This window comes from Carcharhinus amblyrhynchos, chromosome 1 (assembly GCF_965287045.1).
Source record: "Carcharhinus amblyrhynchos chromosome 1, sCarAmb.v2.hapA, whole genome shotgun sequence".
Lineage (NCBI taxonomy): Eukaryota > Metazoa > Chordata > Chondrichthyes > Carcharhiniformes > Carcharhinidae > Carcharhinus > Carcharhinus amblyrhynchos.
The window spans coordinates 15503017-15528815 of record NC_137324.1 but is presented as its reverse complement, the minus strand read 5'-3'; the positions used below and the strand labels follow the sequence as shown (position 1 = coordinate 15528815).

The 25799-nt window shown below is 45.5% G+C and overlaps 1 protein-coding gene across 2 annotated transcripts in view; it reads left to right on the top strand.

Annotated features, from left to right (window-relative positions):
- The window catches only part of gfra4a (GDNF family receptor alpha 4a), a 207705-nt gene that overhangs the window by 117793 nt on the left and 64113 nt on the right, over window positions 1-25799 (top strand). For both annotated transcript variants that reach the window (XM_080194898.1, XM_080194828.1), the window contains exon 3: window positions 20198-20278. In XM_080194898.1, the coding sequence (XP_080051024.1) occupies window positions 20198-20278 (81 nt within the window). The remainder of the gene's footprint in view (window positions 1-20197; window positions 20279-25799) is intronic.

Here is a 25799-nt window from a genome sequence, read left to right as displayed (position 1 = left end):
CTCCCCTCAGCAGCACCCTCTTGTTCCTGACCCTCAGAGATAGCCAGTCTGGGGTGTGAATCTCTCTTGTACCCCATTATCCAGGTTAAACTCCCTCTCCCTGATGAGCCTCAGTGACTGAAGCTCAGAGTTCAGCTCATCTACTTTGAGCTGGAGCTCTTCAAGCAACCAGCACTTACTGCAGACATGGTCACTGGGAAGGACCTTGGGGTCCACCAGCTCCCACATCATACAGAAACAGCACATCACATGCCTCCCCCATCACAGTCTCCTAGTGATTTCTAAACACATTTAAGAATTTAAACTTACCTCGCCCTTTTCTGCCAAGCCCTTTGATCCAAAGCCCTTACTGCTCACTCTGCTTCCCTCTCACTCCGCTGCCCGCTCCCAACGCTGCCCGCTGTCTACAGCAAGCCTCCTTTTAAATTAAAAAAAAATCCCTTCCCACAAAGCCCCGCGGCCCGCTTCCTGTCTGATTTTTAAAGTAGAAAAACCATTTAAAGCCTGCGAAAATCTTTACAAAGGTAATCGCTTACCTTTACTCCGTGCAACCTTCACTCCGCTCGCTCCAGCAACCTGCTGCACCCTCCTCCCGGTCTGCTTCACACTGACCCTGACCTGCTGCACTCTCCTCCCGGTCTGCTTCCCACTGATCCTGACCTGCTGCACTCTCCTCCCGTCTGCTTCACGCTGATCCTGACCTGCTGCACTCTCCTCCCGGTCTGCTTCCCACTGATCCTGACCTGCTGCACTCTCCTCCCGGTCTGCTTCACACTGATCCTGACCTGCTGCACTCTCCTCCTGGTCTGCTTCACACTGATCCTGAGCTGCTGCACTCTCCTCCCGGTCTGCTTCACACTGACCCTGACCTGCTGCACTCTCCTCCCGGTCTGCTTCACACTGACCCTGACCTGCTGCACTCTCCTCCTGGTCTGCTTCACACTGACCCTGACCTGCTGCACTCTCCCCCCAGTCTGCTTCACACTGACCCTGACCTGCGGCACTCTCCTCCCGGTCTGCTTCACACTGATTCTGAGCTGCTGCACTCTCCTCCCGGTCTGCTTCACACTGATCCTGACCAGCTGCACTCTCCTCCCGGTCTGCTTCACACTGACCCGGACCTGCTGCACTCTCCCCCCAGTCTGCTTCACACTGATCCTGACCTGCTGCACTCTCCTCCTGGTCTGCTTCACACTGATCCTGACCTGCTGCACTCTCCTCCCGGTCTGCTTCACACTGATCCTGACCTGCTGCACTCTCCTCCCGGTCTGCTTCACACTGATCCTGACCTGCTGCACTCTCCTCCTGGTCTGCTTCACACTGATCCTGACCTGCTGCACTCTCCACGCGATCTGCTTCACACTGGTCCTGACCTGCTGCACTCTCCTCCCAGTTTGCTTCACACTGACCCTGACCTGCTGCACCCTCCTCCCAGTCTGCTTCACACTGATCCTGAGCTGCTGCACTCTCCTCCCGGTCTGCTTCACACTGATCCTGAGCTGCTGCACTCTCCTCCCGGTCTGCTTCACACTGACCCTGACCTGCTGCACTCTCCTCCCGGTCTGCTTCACACTGACCCTGACCTGCTGCACTCCCCTCCCGGTCTGCTTCACACTGACCCTGACCTGCTGCACCCTCCTCCCGGTCTGCTTCACACTGATCCTGAGCTGCTGCACTCTCCTCCCGGTCTGCTTCACACTGATCCTGACCTGCTGCACTCTCCTCCCGGTCTGCTTCACACTGATCCTGAGTTGCTGCACTCTCCTCCCGGTCTGCTTCACACTGATCCTGACCTGCTGCACTCTCCTCCCGGTCTGCTTCACACTGATCCTGAGCTGCTGCACTCTCCTCCCGGTGTGCTTCACGCTGACCCTGACCTGCTGCACTCTCCTCCCGGTCTGCTTCACACTGATCCTGAGCTGCTGCACTCTCCTCCCGGTCTGCTTCACCCTGATCCTGAGCTGCTGCACTCTCCTCCTGGTCTGCTTCACACTGATCCTGACCTGCTGCACTCTCCTCCCAGTCTGCTTCACACTGACCCTGACCTGCTGCACTCTCCTCCCGGTCTGCTTCACACTGATCCTGAGCTGCTGCACTCTCCTCCCGGTCTGCTTCACACTGACCCTGACCTGCTGCACTCTCCTCCCTTTCAACACCATGACTGCTGGCATTTTAATCCTCAAATTTGAATTAATTTATCCCTTTGCCACTATAACTCCAACCATTCTCTGGTGTTTCCAGTTCAATTCATCTTGGGTGCATAGGGTAGAATTTGCCTGAGCTGGTTCAGATGAGTTTGGGAGTGGCGGTGATGGCTAATTCATTGAAAATATTTGCACCCCCTTCCAGCTATCCAAGGGAGGCACAACAGGGAATCGCCATGATGGAGGAGGAAGCAACTGAAGCTCTCCAAAAGGCAATTAGGAGCAATTTTGCTTATTGAGTTTCCTCTTTTCTGGTACAGCAATAAAATTGGAAGCTAATGGTATGTTAGCCTTTATTACAAAGATATTGGACTATAAAATAAAAAATAGTTATTTGGTAGGACAGAATGTGAATATTGCTAAAAAAAAAGTGTTGTTGAAGCTTTCTGTCTTGCACTCATCAGGACAGTTGGCAAGAATACCAAAAACAAAGAATCAAACAATTTATACTGCATGAGAAGAGTGCTGATTGATTAGCAAGTGGACTCTTTCCTGTAGAGACATTGCCATGGAGAATGCATCAGGAGCAGTTAACTGCCAAGTTCAAAGCGGGAATGTTGACTCTGATTATTCAAGGCATTGCCAAGGGGAATGAACCAGGGACAACATTTGCTGGGTATTTCCACATGATCATTCTCTATTGAGGGGCTGAATGGCCTAGGCCTGCCCAGATTTCTTATGTTTTAACATTTTACTCCCAGCTGCTGCCTCAGACTTAGCGCAGAGGCAAGGATTGCATGGTATAATTTAATTAGAGAAATAGTAACAGGAGTAGGTCTTTTGGCCCCTCAAGCCTGCTCCAGCATTCAATGGGGTTTTAGTTAATCCAACATTCCTCAAATCCTCTTTCCTGTCCTTTCATCTTTACCCTTTATTCCCTTACTGATCAAAATTCTATCTATTTTAGCCTTAAATATACACAATGACTCTGCCCCCACAGCTCTCTGTGGCAAGGAGTTCCAACAATTCACCCAACTCTCTGAGAGATGAAATTCCTCTTCATCTCAGCATTAAACTGGCACCCCTTTATTCTGAGACTGTGCCCTCTGGCCCTACACTCTCCCATGAGAGGAAACATCCCCTCAGCATTTAACCTGTCAAGCTCCTTAAGAATCCTTTATGTTTCAGTGACATCACTTCTCATTCTTCTAAATTCCGATGAGTTGTTACAACTTGGAGGTGATTTTTTTCCCTCTGCGTGACTTTGGAACCACCCAAAGGTATATATCTCACCTTGTAATCTTGTAGGAATGTGTGTGAGGGAGTCAGAAGTTATTGGTTTTGGTAAATTAAAGCAGGATCTGACACTCATGAACAATTAACAGGTGTTTATTTTAAAACTGGTGACAACCTTATTAAAAACAATTAACAAACTGAATAAAATCCCAATAGAATGCCGCTCGAATATTACAAGACTCATTCAGGAATAATGAAATAAATTATTTCAGAATTTAGTCACTCTTGAGTAAAATACAAACAGGCATCTTTGGAAATATGAACTTTCTTCAATGATGTTCATGTCCGGAACACTTTCTGGGTTGGCATCTCTCTCTGTTCTAATGGTGGCTCTATAAAGACATACAGGCAACTGCAGGATTTACTTGAGAGCCTCGCCTTTCCCTCCTTCCGACTTAAGAGGCGGAAAGCATACTCTGCCAGTTATTTCCCCTTGTCCGCGTTCATATACCTGGTTCATATACCGGGTTCATATACCTCATATACCTTACAGTATTCTTGCAATTTGAGTGGCTTGAAGCTGTCTACAACCTTCACATTTGAATTCCAGTGGTTTTGTGTCTCAGTGTGCACTGGTCCAATTCAAAAGCCTGTTTTGGTTAGGTTGGAACACTGACTTCTAGGTTTTGATACAGTGTTGCAAAGAGCTGCTTCTGCAGCCTGCTCTCTGAAATTTAAACATTTCAGCATCGAACCCAAAGCAGATTTATCAGGCACTCACAAATCAGCTTTTAAAGAGACAATGCTACATGATTTCTGCTGTTTTTTCTTAGCATTTCTTTTCACTTTTTACACTTTCAAACACCACAGTTTTAACATTACATATGCAACTTCATAACAGAGTGGAGTCCCAACTATTTAACCTTTCCTCGTAAGACAATTTAACCCTACATTACAGCATAGAAGAAGGCCATTCAGCCCATCAAGCCAATGTCAATTCTGTGCAAGAGCAGTTTACCCACTCTGACTCTACAACCCTACAAAGATTTTCTCTTCAGCTTCCCAATCAACTGCTTCTTGAAAGACGCGATTATAACTGTTTCCGTCACTCTGACAGGCTGTGCATTCCAGACTCTAACCACTTCACAGAATCTTTACAGTGCAGAAGGAAGCCATTCGGCCCATCAAGACTGCATTGGTCTCTGAAAGAGCATTGTATCTAATCCCACTCCCCTGCCTTTCCCCCATAACTTATACATTGTTCTTTTCAGATAATCTTTTGAGCAGCTCAATGGAACCTGCCTCCACCATCCTCTCAGGAAATTCATTCCAGACTCCAACCACCCTCTGGGTGAAATATTTTCTTCACATCAATTTTACTCCTTTTGCCTATTATTTTGAATCTTTGCCCCTCTAGTTCTTGATGCTCTCTTGAGAAGGAAAAGTTTCTCCCTGTCCACAGCCCTCAGGATCTTAAATACCTCTATCAAGTCTCCTCTCAGCCTTCTTTCCTCCAAGAAAAACTGTCCCAATCTCTCCAATCTATCCTCAAAGCTACAGTTCATTATTCTTGAAATTATTCTAGTGAATCTTCTCTACCCTCTCCAATTCCTTCACATCCTTTCTCATCCTGTCTGCCTAGAACTGGTCCAGTATTCCAGATGAAGCCTAACTAGTGCCTTATACAAGCTCAGCATGGCCTCCTTACTCTTATATTCAATATCCTTATTAATAAAGCCTCAGATACTTTATGCTTCATTAATTCTTCTCTCGATATGCCCTACCCTCATCAATAACGCATACACTGAGGTTAAAAGAGAAAACGCTGGAAAATCTTAGCACAATCTGGCAACATCCAAAGATGTGCAGGTTAGGTTGACTGGCCATGCTAAAAATTGCCCTTTAGAGTCCTGAGATGCGTAGGTTAGAGGGTTATGAGGATAGGGCCTGGGTGGGATTGTGGTCGGTGCAGACTCGATGGGCCGAATGGCCTCCTTCTGCACTGTAGGGTTTCTATGATTTCTATAACCTGTAAGGAGAGAGAAGAGCTGCATTTTGAGTCCAGACGACCCTTTGTCAAAGCTGAGGTTCTTCTGTTCGTGCACTTCCTTTAAAGTTTCTCCCTCTATTTTTTACTATCTCTTCATATCCTTTCTGCCAAAATGAATCACCTCACATTCCTCTGCATTGAACTTTATCTACCGCAATCCACCAACACATCTATGTCCCTTTGAAGTTTAAGGGCGTGATCTCACCTGTTCGTACCACACTCCTGCTGCAGGGTGGTCGGAGAACTTACTGCCCAGCCAAAATACCATTCACTGCAGCGGGACGGAAAAATCTCATCGGTGTGAATGGCCATAACATGCCAGCCTAGGATCATCCTCCTTATAGCTGACAACGTTCCCTATCTTCATATCGTCTGCAAATTTTGAAACCACATCCTGGACACCCAGTCTAGGTCACTGATATATCAGGAAGAGTAATGATCCCTTAACTGACCACTGGGGAACTCCACTGCAAACCTTCCTCCAATTAAAAAAAACATCCATTACTCTTTACACTTTGTTTCCTGTCACTCAGACAGTTTCTTATTGAAGTGACTTCTTTTCCTTTTATTCCTTGAGCTAAAATTTTGATCTGTTGTGTGGTTCTGTACGAAATGTCTTTTGAAAAGCAAAATGTACAACATCAACAGTGTTGTCCTTATCAACCTTCTCTGTTACCTCCTCAAAAACCTTCAGCAAGTTAGTTAAATATGGTTTTCCTTTATTGAATCTATTCTGGCTTTCTTTAATTATCCTACACTTGCTGAAATGACTATCAATTTTGTCCTACATAGGAACTAGAAGTAGGAGTAGGCCATTCGGCCCTTCGAGCCTGCTCCGCCATTCATTTTGATCATGGCTGATCATCGAATTCAATATCCTGATTCCCCCTTCCTTCCATATCCCTTTATCCCTTTAGCCCCAAGAGCTATATCTAATTTCTTCTTGAAATCAGACGTTTTGGCCTCAACTACATTCCATGGTAGTAAATTCCACACATTCATCACCCTCTGGGTGAAGAAATTTCTCCTCAACATTAGGCCTGAAATTTCAGGCCTATAATTTTCATGGCACCCACCATTCTGACAGTAGACAGGGGACACATCCCCGCTGAATTTTTGAGTGACGCACTGAACTGAGCATTGATTGGCAGCAGGCGTGACTTTCGTCTTTCCTTGGACAGAAGTCCCACCTTGTAGAATCAAATCAGCTGACACCTCTTCAGTCCCTCCAGTTACAGCGCTGCAGTGGCCAAAAGAGGTACTGCAGTGACGTGCCTGAGCCTGAGGCCTAGGAGCACACCTCAGACAAGTCCTGGGGTCCAAGGGACAGGAGGGTAGGCGATGCCTTGGGGAGGTCAGAAGGGGGGAACAATTTCCGTGTCAGGTAGGAGGGAGGGGTCACATACCTGAGGGGAGGGCATAATTTACAATTTGGAGATAATACACAGAATTACCTATAGCAACTTTACCTATTATTTATATGCTTATAGAAGACTGTGAAATTGCTTTTTTATTTAATTTGATTTATTATTGTCAGATGTATTCCTATACGGTCAAAAATATTGTTTCTTGTGTGCTATACAGACAAAGCATACCGTTCATAGAGAAGAAAAGAGAGAATGCAGAATGTAGTGTTACAGTCATACCTAGGGTGTAGAGAAAGATCAACTTAATGCAAGGTAGTTCCATTTAAAAGTCTGATGGCAGCAGGGAAGAAGCTGTTTTTGAGTGAGTTGGTACGTGATCTCAGACTTTTGTATCTTTTTCCTGATAGGAAGAAGTTAGAAGTGTCCGGAATGCGTGGGGTCCTTAATTTATGTTGGCTGCTTTTTCAAGGCAGCGAGAAGTGTAGACAGTCAATGGATGGGAGACTGTTTTGCGTGTTGGACTGGGCTTCGCTCACGATCCTTTGTATGTTAGCTGCCAGTCTCTTTTCATACTCCCTCCTTGCTTTTCTTCACTTCCCCTCTGGTTCTTCCATATTCAGCCTGACTGTCCATTGTATTTTCTACCTGACATCAGTCATGCATGTACTTTTTTCTTTTCACCTTCTCTTCTATCTTTCTCATCACGCAGGATGCTCTATATTTATTTGTCCCACCTTCCCTTGCCCTTGAAGGGAATATATTTTGACATTGTCTGCAATACTTTTTTTTTGAAGTTTGCCTATTGTCCAGCCATCATTTTCTGCCAACATTTGATTTTAACTCCCTTGACTCAAATGTGTTCTCATCCCATTGCATTTGTTTTTTTTCCCCAAATAATTATTCCGGATCTGGATTATTCCTTGTCCTTGTGGGTGGCATGGTGGCACAGTGGATAGCACTGCTGCCCCACAGCGCCAGGGAGCCGGGTTCAGTTCTAGACTTGGATCATTGTTTGTGTGGCGTTTGCATGTTCTCCCCATGTCAACGTGGGTTTCCTCTGGGTGCTTCGGTTCCTCCCACAGTCCAAAGATGTGCATGTTCGGTGGATTGGCCATGCTAAATTGTCCCTGAGTGTCCCAAGGTGTGTAGATTAGAGGGGTAAAGGGATGGAACTTGGGTACGATAAAAAGATGGGTCAGTGCAGATCCGATAGGCCAAATGGCCACTGTAAGAGTTCTATTCTTTTCCATGACCAACTTAAACCTTATATACAATGCTCACTGTCCTTAAATATTCTCTGACTGATGTTTGATTCACATGGGCCATTTCATTCCCAGAACCAGGTCCAACAGTGCCTGTGCTCTCATATGGTTACAGAAAATTATCTTGAATATTTTCCGGGAGCTTTCACCCTTTGCACTATTCCTAAAGTTGGATAACTGAGGTCCCTCATTATAATTACTCTATAATTCTTGCAGTTCTCTGAAATTTCTTTGCAACTTTGTTTCTGTACACCCCACTAGTTGGTAGTCTATATACCACACCAATCAATGTGTTATAGAAGGAGCAGAGGGGAAGTGAAGAAATTAATAAGAAAAGCAAGGAGAGAGTATGAAAAGATACTGACAGCTAACGTCAAAGAGAATCTCACAGTCTTCTATAAGCATATAAATATTAGATAAAGTCGCCATAGTCCTAGATGACCATAGGCTGTTTTCCCCTTTAAGGGAGAGAACTGACTGATGATGATTTAACCTAAGGATCACCACACCTCAGACCAGGCCTTTATGAATAACCTCGGTTAATCGATCTATTGCACCTTTTTCATTCTGTACCTCTAGCCAGAGAGATTCCATCCTTGACTCCTCTAGAACATCCCTTCTTCCTACTCATGTCATTGGTCCCAGTGTGGACCATGATCTCTGACTGTTCGCCCTCCCTCATTTACTGCATAAAAAAGCCTTCTCTCATGACACTTTAGCTCCTTTTGCAAATCACCTTTGACCAGTATCCTCTGGTTCAAGTGATGGGAATCTGCTCTCTAAGCCTCTCATAATTTTTAACACCTCTATCAAATCTCCTCTCAACATTCCCTTCTCAAAAGAAATCCACAGCTTTTCCAATTTATCCATGCAACTAAAGTCCCTTATGTCGGGATCCATTCTCATAAATCTTTTCTGCACATGAGTCCTAAAGGGAATTATATACTCCCGTCTGTCTCAGAGTCTCCATATCGGTGCCACTATCACATTTGAAGCACTAAAATTATATTATTGTGCATTCATGAAATATTCAGCTGGAACAAAGAACCTGCATTAATTGTATCACTCACAACAATCACAGTTATTTGCAAATTAGTGATCAGTATTATGAAATCAAATACAACGGCCGAGATTCTCCCAAAAATGTTCTAAGTTCCGAATTTGCATGAAAACTGAAGTAACTCCTGCTGTTTTCATTTTCAAAATGAATCTCCCACACTCTGAGCACTGCAGAGTGTCTGAGCGAGACTCGCGATTAAATTCTGTGCCGAAGCCTATTCCCATTGGAGAGACCGGCAGCGTAGCGCTGAGGAGGCCACTGCGCGTGTGCCAATCTGTCAGTGCAGAGATCAGTACAAGCGCAGTGCACGGTACTGCTGGCCTCTCAATCATTGATCAGCCCTCCAAACCCACCCCCACCCCCCACCCCCACCCCCAATGGCTGGCCTCCTGGATGCCTCCAGGCCAGTTTGACTGCCGCGCCCCCGGCAGTCATAAACACCCCCCACCCGACAGCCCCCTGCCCACCAATGGCTAGCCCCCATCAGCCCCTTCCCTCCCTCACGGATCCCTATTCAGAGTAGCAGTGGGACCCTACCCTACTGATCCCCTCTCTGCCCTGCTCCCATAGGCCCCGCCCCCTTGACACTGCCCGATGTCCAATGGGTAGTGCCAAAGTGCCCCTCGTGCATTGCCACTTTGCCCCTTGGGCAGTGCCGGGGAAAGGCTGGCATATGTGAATTGGATGGGTTTTTACAGCAATCGAAGATCGTCTCATGGTCACCATTACAGAGGCTTACTTTCAATTCCAGATTTTATTCATTGATTTCAAATTCTACCAGATGCTGTAGTGGGAATTAAGTCTGTATCACCAAAGATTAGCCTGAGCCCCTGAATTACTAGTCCAGTGACATTACCTCCATGCTACCATCTCCCCAGAATTTGTCACCATGTCCATTCTATGGAATCTGCAACATTGCCCACCTGCATCCCTATCCCTTACATTCCATCATCAAAGCCCAACTGCTTTTACCACCTCACAATTGGATGTCACCAATCTTCTCCTCACCAATCTCCCTGCGTTTATATTCATCTGGAAATGACATAGAATCCCTGCTATGCAGAAAGAGGCCATTCGGCCCATTGCGTCTGCACCAATTGCCCAAAAGAGCATCTTACCTAGGCTTGCTCCCCGCCCTAACCCTGTAACCCTGCACATTTACCATGGCTAATCCATCTACTCTACACATCTTTGGAGTATGGGAGGAAACCAGAGCACCCGGAGGAAACCCACGCAGAGACCAGGAGAATGGACAGACTTCACATTGTCACTCAAAGCTGGAATTGAACCCAGATCCTGGAACTGTGAGGCAGCAGTGCTAACCACTGTGCCGCCCAAATGAGTTCCCTATGTCTGCAGTAACTGCTGCAAGATTTTCTTCCCCCCTTTCAAAGCCCTCCACTTATTTTCCCTTCCACATTCATGTTAACAGGCTTTACCCTCCAACACTGGGCTCGAAACGTATTTGTTGCCTGTGTTAGTTCTGGCTCCCACCTCTCTCTCTCTCTTCCACTTTTTTTGTGTCTATTGTTACCAATCCCCCTTTGGCTCATGTACCTCTTTGCTTCTTGTTAAGCTCTTGTATTTTAAGATGATTGCGAAGAGCCAGGAAGCGATTGAGGAGATATTTGTTCCTTTACACCATTCCCAACACGGGAACCATAGCGAGTGGGACCTGGATCATGCAAAGGTCCGTTGACCTCGGGCAGGATTTTCCAGTCTTGGGGCAAGTGTGGCCAGAAAATGAGTTATTGTGATCTGGAATGCACTGCTTGAAAGGGTGATGAAAACAGGTTCGATAGTAACTTTCAAAAAAAATAAATTTGGGAAAAAAAATAAACAGGGTTATAGAAAAAGAGCAAGATACAGGTCTAAGTGGGTGGTTCTTTCAAAGGGCTAGCAGAGGCACAGTGGGCTGAATGGTCTATATGCCATGCTGCTTTCTCTGTTCTGGGGCAGCACGGTAGGACAGTGGTTAGCACTGCTGCTTCACAGCTCCAGGGACCCGGGTTCAATTCACGGCTCGGGTCACTGTCTGTGTGGAGGTTTGCGCATTCTCCTCATGTCTGCGTGGGTTTCCTCCGGATGATCTGGTTTCCTCCCACAGTCCAAAGATGTGCAGGCTAGGTTGATTGGCCATGCTAAATTGACCCTTAGTGTCCAGGGATGTTTCACATCCCTCTAATCCCTAATTAGAGGGATTAGTGGGTAAAATATGTAGGGATATGAGGGTAGGGCCTGGGTGGGATTGTGTTCGGTGCAGACTCGATGGGCCAAAGGGCCTCTTTCTGCACTGTAGGGTTCTATGATTCTATCCTCAGAGTTTAAAATTACAATCCTTTACACAGTCCCCTATTTCACTGTTTCCTAGGGCACCAAACTTCTTTAATGCAGTTAGTCCCCATTCACCCACCCCCCACCCTGTGAGTTCCATCCATCATTTAAACTATTTCAGTCCAAGCCTGATGGCAATGAATATGGTCATTATCAGGAAGACAGCTCAGGAAATAGTTCTTTATTGTTCTAACATACACTGCAAATACTACTGCATGGCAGTGTCCAGTTTGGGCTCAGTTCTCATGCTGACGATAGCTACCTGTGGGGATACTTTGAGGCACATACGAACATACAAACACACAAGTTCGGAGCAGGAGTAGGCCACTCAGCCCCTCGAGCTTGCTTCTCCATTCAACAAGCTCGTAGCTAATCTGATTGTAACTTCAACCCCACTTCAACCTCAATAATCTTTCACCCCCCCTTGTTAGTCAAGAGCTGAGAGCTCAGCCTTAAAAATATTCAAAGACTCTGCTTCCACTGCCTTTTGAGGAAGGGAGACGCACCACCCTCTGAGAGAAATAAATTCTCCTCATCTCTGTCCTAAATGAGTGATCCTTTAATTTTCAACAGTGACCCCAGGTATATTGAGACGGCACATTTATCCTGATCAATAATCATTAGCCTCAGTGGTCTTTCCCATCCCAATAATTACCTCGCTGATGCTGTTGATTCGGGTGTTCATCGTGTATGTAGACTTTGGCTGGAATTATCCAACAGTTCTTGCCGATGGGATCTTCTGCTCCTGCTGACGGCACACCCCTACCATGGGTTCCTGGTGGCATTGGGTGCAGTCAGTGGGAAGGCCAGAGAATCCCCTTCATCCCCCGCAATTTTTTTTATTCATTCATGGAAAGTGGGTGCCACTGGCTGGCCAGTACTTATTGTCCATACCTAGGTGCCCGAGGGCATTGAGAGTTAACCACATTGCTGTGGCTCTGGAGTCACACATAGGCCAGACCAGGTAAGGATGGCAGATTTCCTTCCCTGAAGGAAATTAGTGAACCAGATGGGTTTTTCCGATCACTGACAATGGTTTCACGGTCATGGCCATATTTTTTTTCATTGAGTTCAAATTCCACTATCAGCTGTGATAGGATTCGAACCCGGGTTCACAGAGCATTAGCTGAGTTTCTGGATTAATAGTCTAGTGATAATACCTACGAGGCCATCACCACCCCATCTCTTCATAGGTGTTCATCTAATAAGGTGTGTTGCTCCAAATGGACAAAGGAGCCACCTTGGTGTGCTGCGTATTGTTAATAAAAAGGCTAATGGCAAAGTTTGGAGCAACATTTGTTTTCAATATTATATCGGGGGAGTGTTCCAGAAAATATAAGTACTTGGCCTGAGCCTTCTCTCCTTCCCCTTCAGAGTGACTCCTTAAATTGGACCTACATGGATTCGCTCGCACAACTGGAGCTTATTAATTTTAATATCTCAGTGGGGACAATGTTATTCTTTAAGTTGACAGTCCACCTTGAGTAGAATACATTAGCAAAGACATGAATCTCCTTGGCAGCCTTTGAGCGACCCCCATGAAGAAAACACTTTCATTGGAATAGATCATTAAGGCTGGAGAGACAGGAGGTGGAAGGGGGGTGGTGGGGTGGGGGTGGGGGATTGGGTGGGGCACCGGGGGCAGGGTGTGGTGTGAGGGTGATGTAGCTTGGTTTACTCCTTCCTGACGAAAACCAGATGGAAGCATCTGGAAAATCTGTCGGTGGAAAGGGGGAGGAGAGAGGGAGGGGAATGGCCATTAAGGAAGCTTTCAAATTCTACCATTCCTCATCCCAGAGGGCGAAAAGCCAGAAAGCACAAAGGATGGATGATACTCAAGGGGATGCAACACATCGCTCATCGTTGCCTGGAACATATTGTGATGTTGTTGCTGGCCATTCTACCTAAGTTTCTCAAACTTTGGGAGGAAATAATTTAAGGAGAAAAAGGCTTTCAGCTGAAAATGTCTTTGAAATGTTGTTGGGAGGTTCTTTTTTGGGGGGGGGTCCGCGGAAGGCACTGAGGCCCAGCTGGTCTGCTCCTGCTGTTCAGATACAGGGCAGCGCACGTCTAGCTAGGCTAGCTGCCTAATTAGTTGCCATTAGGAGCAGTGGCACTGGGCAGCTTTCAGGTGCTGAGTGCTGTTCCTCACCATGAGGAGGGCTGCCCTAGTTCCAAGCCAGACACCACGAGCAACCTCCACCGTGCCCCCACCCACAGAACATATTATACTGTCCAGCAGTTTAGAGAGGTGGATTTGTTTTAGTTAAAAAAATAAATCTTTGAAGGTGACCCAGCTAGATCACATTTTCAGTGGCAGCCTGCAGTCAAATTCTGACAGTGCTGAGCCGATGTAGAGAGGAGAGTGGAGAAGCCGGGGTGGTGGTGGGAGAGCTGGCATGGGAGCAGTGCTTGCCAATTTGCCACGAGCACCGTCTGGCTGGAAGTAGTTGCAAACAGATCCGCAGCAGCTCGAGTTATCATTGGGATGTCAAGCCAGTAATTTTCCCCGGTTTCCTCCTGTTCCCCCGTGAAGCAAACTCCTGGAAGAGACGATACGCAAGGTGCAAAGAGCCAGATAATTAGAGGCAGTGAGCCGAGACTGATAGCTCAATAGGTGGGCGGAAACTCAGGCCTTCTCAGTTAATGCCAAGGTGCTGTTTGGTACTTAGACTGCAGAAAGCGCGATCCTTGTGAATTATATGATTTCCCCGCCAAAAGTAGCCATTTCTGGACAGTGTGTGACAACAGGTGCCATTGCTGGTCACCTGGACACTTCACAGTGTGGCTGTGTTCTTCAGCAATGCTGAGGCTAATTGTGTGCACTCATCCTATATATCGCCACCTCCAGAGGCATAGGATTCTGCGGCACAGTGGTTAGCAGTGCTGCCTCACGACGCCAGGGACCTGGGTTCGATTCCCAACTTGGGTCACTGTCTGTGTGGAATTTGCACATTCTCCCTGTGTCTGCGTGGGTTTCTTCCAGGGGTTCCGGTTTCCTCCCACATTCTAAAAGACATGTTGGTTGGGTGCATAGGCCATGCTAAATTCTCCCTCAGTGAACTCAAACTGGCGCTGGAGTGTGGCGACTCGGGGGATATTCACAGTAACTTCATTGCAGTGTTAATGTAAGCCTCCTTGTGACAGTAGTAAATAAACTTAAAAGATAGGATGGAACAAAAAGAGCCCATTTGACCGAACAATCCCATCAACTGGAGCTGGTCGAAGAAGTCACAAAGGAGGAAATCACTGAGCTTAATGTACGTGGCTTTTTGAAAGAGCTATTCAATTAGTTTCTCCTTTCTTCTGCTGTTTTAAGCAATGTTTTCCCTTCAAGCACTTATCTAATTCCCTTTTCAAAGTTACTAATGAATCAGCTTCTGGGCAATGAGATCTTGATCAGGACTTGCTGTGTCAAAGAAATTCTTATCAGTCCTCTCTAATCACTGAAAACTCTTCATTGTTTCTCTTTCTCTGTAATGTTCTCCAGTGAATCCAGACTGATTTCCTTTTCCATATCTTTTTATGCTTCTCCTATTCAGGTAGTTTTTAAAAATTTGTCCTTGTGATGTACTTATTGAGAAGGTGATGGTGAACTGCCCCCTTGGACCACACAGTTTGTGTGATACGAGTGCGGATCAAAAGCTGGAAAGTGGGGTTAGATGACTACTTGTCAACCATGTGGCAGCACGTTAGTACAATGATTAGCACCTCTGCCTTACAGCGCCAGGGGCATGGGTTTGATTCCCGACTTGGGTAACTGCCTGCTCTTTCTCCCCATGTCTGTGTGGGTTTCCTCTGGGTGCTGCGGTTTCCTCCCACAGTCTGAAAGATGTGCTGGTTGGATGCATTGGCCATGCTAACTTCTCCCTCACTGAACAGATGCTGGAGTGTGGTGACTAGGGGATTTTCACAGTATTAATGTAAACCTACTTGTGACTCTAATAAATAAACTTTAAATTCCAATGACTTCCTCTCCAATGATGATGTCATTCCAAGCCTCAGCAATGTTAACCATAACAACTATCATTGTTTATTGTAAAATCCCATCAAGTTCACTTTTAGGGGAGGGAATTTGCTGTCCTTAGCTGGTCTGGCCTACACGAGGCTCTCAACCAAGAGAAATGTGGTTGACTCTTAACTGCCCTCTGAAATGGTGAGTCAGGTGCCAAGCAAGCATTGCTTAGTCCTGGATGGTACTGAGCTTCTTGGATGCTGTTGATGCTGCACTCATCTAGGCAAGTGGGGACTATTCCATCACACTCCTGACTTTGTTTTGCGGATGATGGACAGTCTCTGGGAGTTAGGAGGAGAATTATTCACTGCAGAATTCCCAGCCTGTTCTCCAGCTTTCGGAACCGCAGTCATTTTAGTTGGGTTTCTGGTTGCTGGTAACCGCAGAATGTCGTTGGTGGGGGAAATCAGCGATGGGAGTGCCGCTGAATGTCAAGGGACGATGCTTAGATTTGCTCTTATTGCAGATGGTCATTGCCTGTGTGGCAAGAATGCTACTTGCCACTCACCAGACCAAGTCTCAATATTGGCCAGGTCTTACTGCAGATACAAACATACAAATTAGGAGCAGGAGTCCGCTATTCGGAACTTCAAGCCTGCTTAGCTGAACATTGTGCAATCAACCACCACCCCACTTGATTTGATTTAATTTATTATTGTCACATGTATCAATGAAAAGTATTGTTTCTTGCGCACTATACAGATAAAGCATACCATTCATGGAGAAGGAAAGGAGACAGTGCAGAATGTAGTGTTTCAGTTATAGATAGGGTGTAGCAAAAGATCAATTAATGCGAGGTAAGTCCATTCAAAAGTCTGACAGCAGCAAGGAAGAAGCTGTTTTTGAGCTGGTTGGTACATGAGCTCAACCCTTTGTATCTTTTTCCTGATGGAAGAAGGTGGAAGAGAGAATGTCCGGGTTGCGTGGGATCCTTAATTTTGCTGGCTGCTTTTCCAAGGCAGCGGGAAGTGTAGACAGAGTCAATGGGTGGGAGACTGGTTTGAGAGATGGATTGGGCTTCATTCGCGACACTTTTTAGTTTCTTGCGGTCTTGGGCAGAGCAGGAGCCAAATCAAACTATGGTAAAACCAGAAAGAATGCTTTCTATGGTACATCTGTAGGAGTTAGTGAGAGTTGTAGAGGACATGCCAAATTTCCTGTCTCCTGAAAAAGTAGAGGCGTTGGTGGGATTTCTCAACTATAGGGAATGAGTTGAGTTTAGATTGGCTTGATTCACAGAGCCAAAGTCATGTGATTAATTGGAGGCGCTCAGTTTGCAGGAAAGGAAGGATTTTAGTTTCATTTTTATTTTAAACACAATGAGAGTCAATTATTTAGCAGCTGAATGATTGGGCTGACGTCACTTCCCTAAGAAACTCCTGCAGTGCTGTTCTAGAGCTGTGATACCTGGTCCTTAATAAGCACAACCATCCTCTTTAATGCAAGGTGTGACGCAGTCCAGTAGAAAGTTTTCCCTCTGATTCCAATTGATTCGAGTTTTGCTAGACTTCTTTGATGCCACACCCGAGGATGGTTGTGCTTATTAGAGGCCAAGTACCACAGCCCTAGAACAGCATTGTAGGAGTTTCTTAGGGAAGTGACCTTGGCCCAACCATTCAAATGTTGCTGTGATGTCAAGGTCTGTCACTCTCACCTTACTGTGAGTTCATCCCTTTTATCCATGCTTGGACCAAGGCTGTAATGAGGTTTGGAGTTGAATGGCCCTGGCAAAACACAATCCGAGCATCAGCAAGCAGGATATTGCTGAGTGTCACTTCATGGCACTGTCAGGGACTCCTTCCATCACTTTACTAATGAAGGAGACTAAATTCATGAAGAAGCAATTGCCTAGTTTGAGTTTGTACTGTTTATGTGGACAAGACTTACCTGGGTAATTTGCCACATTTTCAGGCAGTTGTCAGAACTGTACCTGTACTGGGCTGGGGCACAGCTAGTTCTGGAGCACAAAGTCAGATGTTGCCAGGGTCCATAGCCTTTGCACTATTCAGTGTCTCCGGTGAATTGAATTATTTGAAGACTGTCATTGAGAATGGTAGGAACCTCATGATAATGCCAAGATGGATCATTCACTCAGCATTTGTGGCTGAAGATAATTGAAAATGCTTCAGCCTTGTCTTCTTCATGAAGTGCTCAAGTCCTCTATCAATGAGGATAGATTATTATATAGTACCTCTCCAGTTCATTGTTAAATTGTATAATGACACTGTGCCTTTAAGATATATATTTATATTATGTTCCTTGTAAAGGGTATTTTTGAATTCAGCTCTGTTTTTTAGGGTGCTGTTTTGTCAAAGAAAACCTTTAAATTAATAACTGGAAGCACAAGATGAGTACTAATTTTAGACACAGTGTTTGTTTAAGCAGAGCTAATGCATTTGTGTTTATTTGGGTTCCTCCTGGGGTTTCATAGAGGTTTGATTCAGTGGATTCACAGAGACAGAATCATGTGATTAATAGCAGAAACTCAGCTTGTAGAAAAGAAAGGCTTTCAATTTCATTTTTAACATAAACAGTTGCTGCCTGAACTGCCAGAAGAAAATAGTCTTTCTCTCTCTCTCCCTGAAAAGACCTCTCTGAGAGCTGCAGGGTTACTAATGTAAATCAGAGTAAGTATGCCTATGTTTTGCTAACTAATTTTGGATGGGTTGTATAAGAGGAAGAGAAATACTGCTTGAATTGGAACACATAGTGATAGGTTAGCAGTTAAGACTTGTATATTGACATGTTTAAGTATTGTTCAGTTATTAAAGGTTAAGCAAATTCATTTGTTATTGTTAAACTGTGCTGTTAATTTTTTTTGTTCAGATCTTCCTTGTTTGCAAGTAGAATCACACCTGGAGTGAAATATCATATCCTCACACTAATGCCAAAATGGTAAATTGTTGGGGTCTAGTCTGGCTTCATAATATACCATCATTCTGGCTGAATGTTCCGCCCTTAGTGCTTCGTTCTATTTTTGTTCAACATGGCGAGTGGCGGATTAATCAACTGAGATGGGTCATAGGTGGTAACTGGTAGAAAGCTTCCTTGCCCATGTTTGACCTACAGACCTAATGACTTTATGGTGTCAGGAATCAATATTTAGGACACGCAGGATCTCTCTGTCCCTCCCTGTATACCAATGTGCCGCCACCTCTGCTCAGTAGATCCTAACAGAAATTTTTTTTTATATATGAGATTTGGGCCAGCATTTATTGTCCATCCCTAATAGCCCTTGTGAACGTGGTGATAAGCTGCCTTCTTAAACTGCTGCAGTCCACATGGTGCAGGTACACCCACCCGGTGCTATTAGGGAGGGAATTCCAGAATTTTGACCCAGCAATAGTGAAGGAACGAATATATAGTTCCAAGTCAGGATGGTGAGTAGGTTGGAGGAGAACTTCCAGATCATGGTGTTCCAATGTGCCTGCTGCCCTTGTTTTTCTAGATGGTGATGGAGGAGTCTCTGACATCGGCTGTAAAGTTTGATTTGGTGACAATGTTAGGCTTATGCTTAACTAATCTGTGGGACCGCTCTCTCAAGTTTGGCCCACATGTTAGTCAGGAGGGATTTGCAGGAGCCCAATGATAAAAGGGGGCTGCTTCTTCCCACCTGAGGCCTGAACCCGACTTATTTTCAGACTTCCCATCCTCCCATCAGCCTGAAGACTGAAGCTGTGCTGGAAACGGCCCTAAATGGTCAACGATCAGCCACTTGAATGCTTGAGTTGGAGCAAGGGAGAGCCCGAGGCCTCGTCCGCTCCAACAAGAAATTACAGAGAGGTCGGGCAGGTAGGAACCCAACGGAAGCCCATCCAAGGAAATTTGATTTGATTTGATTTATTATTGTCACATGTATTAACATACAGTGAAAAGTATTGTTTCTTGCGCACTATACAGACAAAACGTACCATTCATAGAGAAGGAAAGGAGACAATGCAGAATGTAGTGTTACAATCATAGCTAGGGTATAGAGAAAGATCAGCTTAATGTAAGTCCATTCAAAAGTCTGATGGCAGCAGGGAAGAAGCTGTTCTTGAGTCAGTTGGTACATGACCTCAGACTTTTGTATCTTTTTCCCAATGGAAGAAAGCGGGAGAGAGAATGTCCGGGGTACATGGGGTCCTTCATTACCCTGGCTGCTTTGCCAAAGCAGCGGGAAGTGTAGACAGAGTCAATGGATGGGAGACTGGTTTGTGTGATGGATTGGGCTATATTCACAACCTTTTGTAGTTCCTTGTCGTCTTAGGCAGAGCAGGAGCAACACCAAGCTGTGATACAACCAGAAAGAATGCTTCCTATCGTGCATCTGTCAACGTTGGTGAGAATCATAGCTGACTTGCCAAACTTCCTTAGAAAGTAGAGGCGTTGGTGGGCTTTCTCAACTATAGTGTCGACACAGGGGGACCAGGACAGATTGTTGGTGATCTGGACACCTAAAAACCTGAAGCTCTCGACCTTTTCTACTTCATCCCCATTGATAAAGACAGACCCATGTTCCCCTTTACGCTTCCTGAAGCCGATGACAATCTCCTTCGTTTTACTGACATTGAGGGAGAGGTTATTGTTGCTGCGTTAGTTTGCCAGACCCTCTATCTCCATGTCTCACAAACCCACTGGCAGAGTAAAATTCAGCCCTACATTTCATCCTATTTACACAGTGAGCTGGTTAAAAAAGATGTGAAATAGGCAGACACGAGCATAATGTTGTAAATTCTTTGGTTTGCAGGTGAGGAAATGGACGATAGCTCACCCTATGAGCCCAGCAAGAGGGGATATGACTATGCCAGACTGGCCTCAATAACAGCAGGTGAGTCTCCTATTTATTAGATAGAAGGGTTCTCCAGTGCCCATGGACACAGCCTTGAGTGTTTGAGTGGGTCTGTTTAGGCAGTTTTGGAGTGGGGAATGCCAGCAGCACAGTTGTGGCACTTACTCTGCATCACCCCAGGCTCAGGCAAATATCTCCTTACTGAATTCCTGGGGCTGTATCTTCAGCCTGGGTTTGCAAACCTGAAGTCGGCATTAGGTTGGGCAAGGAGTAAGCTCACCATCCAGTTAAGGATGACATCAGGTGGGGCTCACGCAACTGGAGCACCAATGGGAGGGCTAACAAACTGGCCACACCACCAGGCCAAGGTGGGATCCATGAGAGATAGAGAAAGCTGCTGCCTCAATATGGCTGCCTCACCCTTGGAAGCAAAGGTCAGCCCATTTAGAAATGCCACAGACGCCTAACCATGATCCATGGGACTCCTAGCAGCTGTGGGATGTGGCCCGACAGCCATGAGAGGTGGACTTCAACACAACCTCCAGCCCTCTCTGTCCTCCCAAAAGCATTTCCAACCTGAGACTGTCACAGTTGCACAGCCATGGTCCGATGTTTATTGCCTGCAATCCTGACCAGAAATTGAACTCAGCGTTGGAAATAAAGCCCCATTATTGACCCTACTTTCACTCAGAGCTGCTTACACACGGCTGCTCTGATCCCAACCCGGCCTCTTCCAAACTGGGGCAGACTCCAGATCATTGGTACAATAGCAGGTGGTGCAAAACCGCAGTGCTGCCTGACTCCTGTCCGTACCTATTTCTAAAATGCAGCTCCTGTTCTCCACACCAGCATATTGTTCAGCTGGGGATGTTGAATTGAGGTCAGGTTCTGGGTTTATCTGTTTTGGAGTAGGCAATGGGACACATACGGTGGCAAATAGAAAAATGCACCCTTAAGATACCATCTTAAGTCCAATAAGAGAACATTAAAGGTTTAGTTTATTCATCAAAATGTCGATGCCCTTTAAGGTGCACTGCAAGTCCATTTTACCACATTCAAATAGTGTCAGATGGGCATGGCTAGCCACTTACAGAATTATTGGCCTGAATTCTACACTCCGTTGGTGCGTTTTGAGGCAAGGGGGGAGTTTGAAATTGCACGGACAATATTCCCTCGAGGATCCTGCCCTCCCAGCTTAGATGCGATTTAAAGTTTTAAGTTTATTTATTAGTGTCACAAGGAGGCTTACATTAACACTGCAATGAAGTTACTGTGGATATCCCCCTAGTCGCCGCACTCAGGCACTGTTTGGGTTCACCGAGGGAGAATTTAGCACGGCCAGTGCAGCTAACCAGCAAGTTAGATGCATTTCCTCCAGGATTGTGGGAAGAAACAGGAACACCTGGAGGAAACCCATGCAAACATGGGGAGAACGTGCAGACTCCACACAGACAGTCACCCAAGCTGGGAATCGAACCTGGGTCCCTGGCACTGTGAGGACAGCAGTGCTAACCATTGTGTTACCGTGTGATTTTATGATGGGGTGGGCAGGGTGGAAGTCCGCTCTTGTCTCTATCAAGGCCCTTAAGCAGCCACTCAATGGCCACCCAAGGCCCTTTTCCAGCCCTGCCTCAATTTTCACGATACCTCAGAGTGGGAAACAGGAAATTGCACTACCCATGATCTCATGCTGAACCCCCCTCACTCTCCCACCCCTAGGGCATCCCCTACCCTTCCTTCCCTAAGACCCCTGCCGCTTACCTCACACCAGTTCCCTGTGCTTATACGGGGTCCGGCATTGCGGTTCATTTTCCAGCCACTGCAGTGCTGTGCCTGGATGGACTGGAGAGCTATTGGCCAATCTGATTGGCCATCAGCACTCCAAGACGGGATTTCCTCCCATGTGAAGATGAAAGTCCGACCTACCACCAATCAATGCTGACTTGAGCAGGCCTATCAGAGTCACTGGGGACCTGTTCCCTGCGGATTCTCTGGACTCCACTATCTGAAAAATTCAACACAGAAGGGAGCCATTCGGCCAGTTGTATCTCTACTAGCTCTTTCCATAAATCCACATTTCCCATGCCATCATCTAACTGGGAAGAGTTGAAAGGAGAAATGAAAATGAATTCTCCACTGTGACCAAAATGTCTTTATTTGAAATGACATTCAACAAGAAATAGCAACAAAATATATTCTTTCTACAGCTACTTTTTAACAATATGACTAACCTTCAGCTAACTTGCTCTTGCTTGTAATCTTCTGTTTCTAAGAGTTGATCACTAAGTGTCATGGTTGAACTGTGGCTGCCTGGCGTGTATTGTCCCTTGAATCCCACACACCTGAGATAGCTCTCAGGAAGGTTTGTTCTGGTCTTTGTAGTAGACAGGGGTACTTGACTCTTGTCTGAAACTCTCCCTTATGAAGGTATAGGGAGAGAATTTAAGAGCATAGCTCACCACCATTCTTCATGTACATAGAGACAGTCTTCACTTCCTCTATCCTCTTGCGCAATCAATACTCTTGAACCGTTCTTCATTTGCAAATTGAAGTCCTGAGACCTAGCACGCTGAAATATATCAACCAAGAATAACTCTTTCTCCCCGCCCCTCTGAGTAGAAACTGATACGGAATTTCACCGCCATCCAGCAAAATCGCACCTTGCTACCATCGACAAACCAGGCAAAGCTTTTGGAGTTTTAAATTGATCTTCGTTCGCACTATAGCAAGGAAGTCTGCCTCAGGTGGCTTACACAGTGGTACATAGCACACACAATTATATCTTTGCTTATCTTACAAATGATTTACGTATACCTATCACAAGTATTAATCTATTCTGAAGTCTTTGATATCCAGTTACAACTAATAGTTCTGATTACTTCATTTATGTCAGGCGAATATAGTTCACCAGTTATAGCCTCTCTTCCTGCTTGTCCAATTGTAATAATTATTTACTCACAAAGTATACCTATACAGTTACACCATCCAAACATCCGTACCTACTGTTCTGGCTTGTAGTTATCAGAGTTCTCACCCCATTGTCCCTTGTGCTGCCCATCTGTAAGTGTGGGAACTGCAGTGAAACATTTTCACATCCATTTCCCAGGGAACTCTGCTGTACTTAATTCACAGGGGAACTCTATTGCCTTCAAGACTTCTAACTCCTCTCGATAGCTCGTTTCCATTCCTCGGTTCTTGCTCTCACAAGAGCTCAATGATTTTCCAGATGTGGAGATGCCGGCGTTGGACTGGGATGGGCACAGTAAGAAGTCTCAAAACACCAGGTTAAAGTCCAACAGGTTTATTTGGAATCACAAGGGAATCACTTGATGAAGAAGCAGCGCTCCGAAAGCTCATGATTCCAAAGAAATCTGTTGGAGTTTAACCTGGTGTTGTGACATTTTTCAGATTTCAGGTGTCTAACACCTTGCAAGCATTATCTGTGATGCCTCACAGCTCAGGTACCAGGATAGAGTTGGCAAGAACATGGCACAGCTTTTGATATGGAAGTGCCCTCGGAATCCTTGGCAGTGGCTGGCCTCTTCCTCCAAGGCAACAAAAAACAGAGTTTATTGAGCTGTACATGCAAGAAAATGCCTCCTTGAAGAGGAAGAGGATGAATGGAAGAGCATTGCAAATCTTTACGAAATGTGCGACACATCAACGCTGCCTGACATGAGATTTACACAGAGCTCATGCAGGAACAATGGGCTGAATGGCCTCCTTCTGTGCTGTAACAATCCTGTGCTCTTAGCAACCTTCTTTTGCCACTTAACCTCCAACCTCACTCCTACAGCCTCTCCTATCCATCTGGCAATTGCATGTCCTATTTGTCCTTCAGTGGCCTATTCTCCTGTGCAGAGAGAAAAGACAATGTTACACTCCAGTGAGTCACATGAAGACTTGTCCCATATGACGTCATGCGTAACATAATGAGAAGGTGTCTTGTCCTAAAAAAGGAATGTCCCTAAAGACAAGAATAAGTTCTTGCAGCTGATACATAGTTGAGAGAGTGATTTTCAGTAAAGAAGGTGTGTAAGTATTTAAGGAGATTGCCCTGAGCAAAAATGAACGGCCTAGAATTTCCTGTAGAGGTACTGATGGAATCTTTTCACCACAGAAACAATAGTTAGACCCTCTTTGTCCAACTATGAAGGTACCGTTTCAGCTTTTGTCAGCATCCTAGGTGCAAAATCAGGAGGTGTCTTGGACTGGTCCTCCATTAAATAGGAACGTACTGTCCCCACACCATAGGGTGAGGCTTCACATGAAAGGATAAATTCCCTGTCTGGATCAAAATGGATGAGTAGATTAGCTGATTGCAGCAACGCTTTCACATCTTTGAAAGCCTTCCTCTGTGCGTTGTAGGTACAGTGGAGCCAACACTGTAGATATGTGTGCAGGAGTAAGGACTAGCGCTCGGTTAGAGTCCCATATCAGGTTGCAGGTCTCCTCATTAATAAAGGATGTGGAGTCTTCTGTGTCCACTTCCATCTTCATTTGCTTCCCATCCATTGCCACTGTAGTATAAATAGGCTGCACTTGTGCCCCATTAACATTAAACATGTTGTATGTATGCTCCTCTGCCTGCTCCGAACTTTCCACATGGTGTATAGTTGCTTGAGGCTTCCTCGAGTTTAAATTTTCTTGCTCAGCCTCCGCCTTGTTTTTTGCGCTTCCGCATTTCTTCGCTAAAGGATCCTCGTGAGGCTTCATCCAACCGAATGATGAATGCTGTCCTCGTTAATTCCGCAGACCAGCCGATCTCTGAGCATATCTTCTACAACTGCTCCGAAATCACTATGCTGTGAAAGCTGGCGTGATTCTGCCACAGAGTTTGCTACTGATTGACCTTGTTTTCAAACATGGTTATGAAATTTGAATCTTTGCACAATCACCAAGGGCCTTGGGTTCTGATAATTCTGGATCAGAGCAACAAAATCTGCAAATTAAAAGTCTCCTGGCTTCCGTGGCATGACCAGATTCCTTATTAACTTACAAGTCTTCATCCCACACACACATAGGAGAATTTCACCTTATCTTCCATCCCATTTGATTTGATTTATTAAAATATATTAGGATACAGTGAAAAGTATTGTTTCTTCCATGCTGTACAGACAAAGCATGCCATTTATAGAGTACGTAGGGGAGAGGGAAAGGAGAGGGTGTGGAATATAGGGTTAAAGAAATCATGTAACCTCTCTGTATATTCAGCTCAGTCCCCACTTCTTTCATTGAACTCACCTGAACACTGAGCACTGAACATACTCATGGTGCTGTTAACTTGAAATTCCTTCGAATAAATTCACGATATAGGCTTGCTACTCACTCCATGTGATCTCATGTTGCTAAACTGAACATCAAAAGACCTTGGGTGGGATTTTACGGCTTCGCTCGACCGAGACTGGAAATTCTCGCCCAAGGTCAGTGGACATTTCCACTGTCCGCCCTTGCCTGCTCTGATTCCATGGAATTGGTAGTAGAATTCCGGTGTTGTATTCTTTTCCTGACATTTTCTCCTTCTTGCCAAAAAAGATGTGGTAACTTGAGATCACAAAGT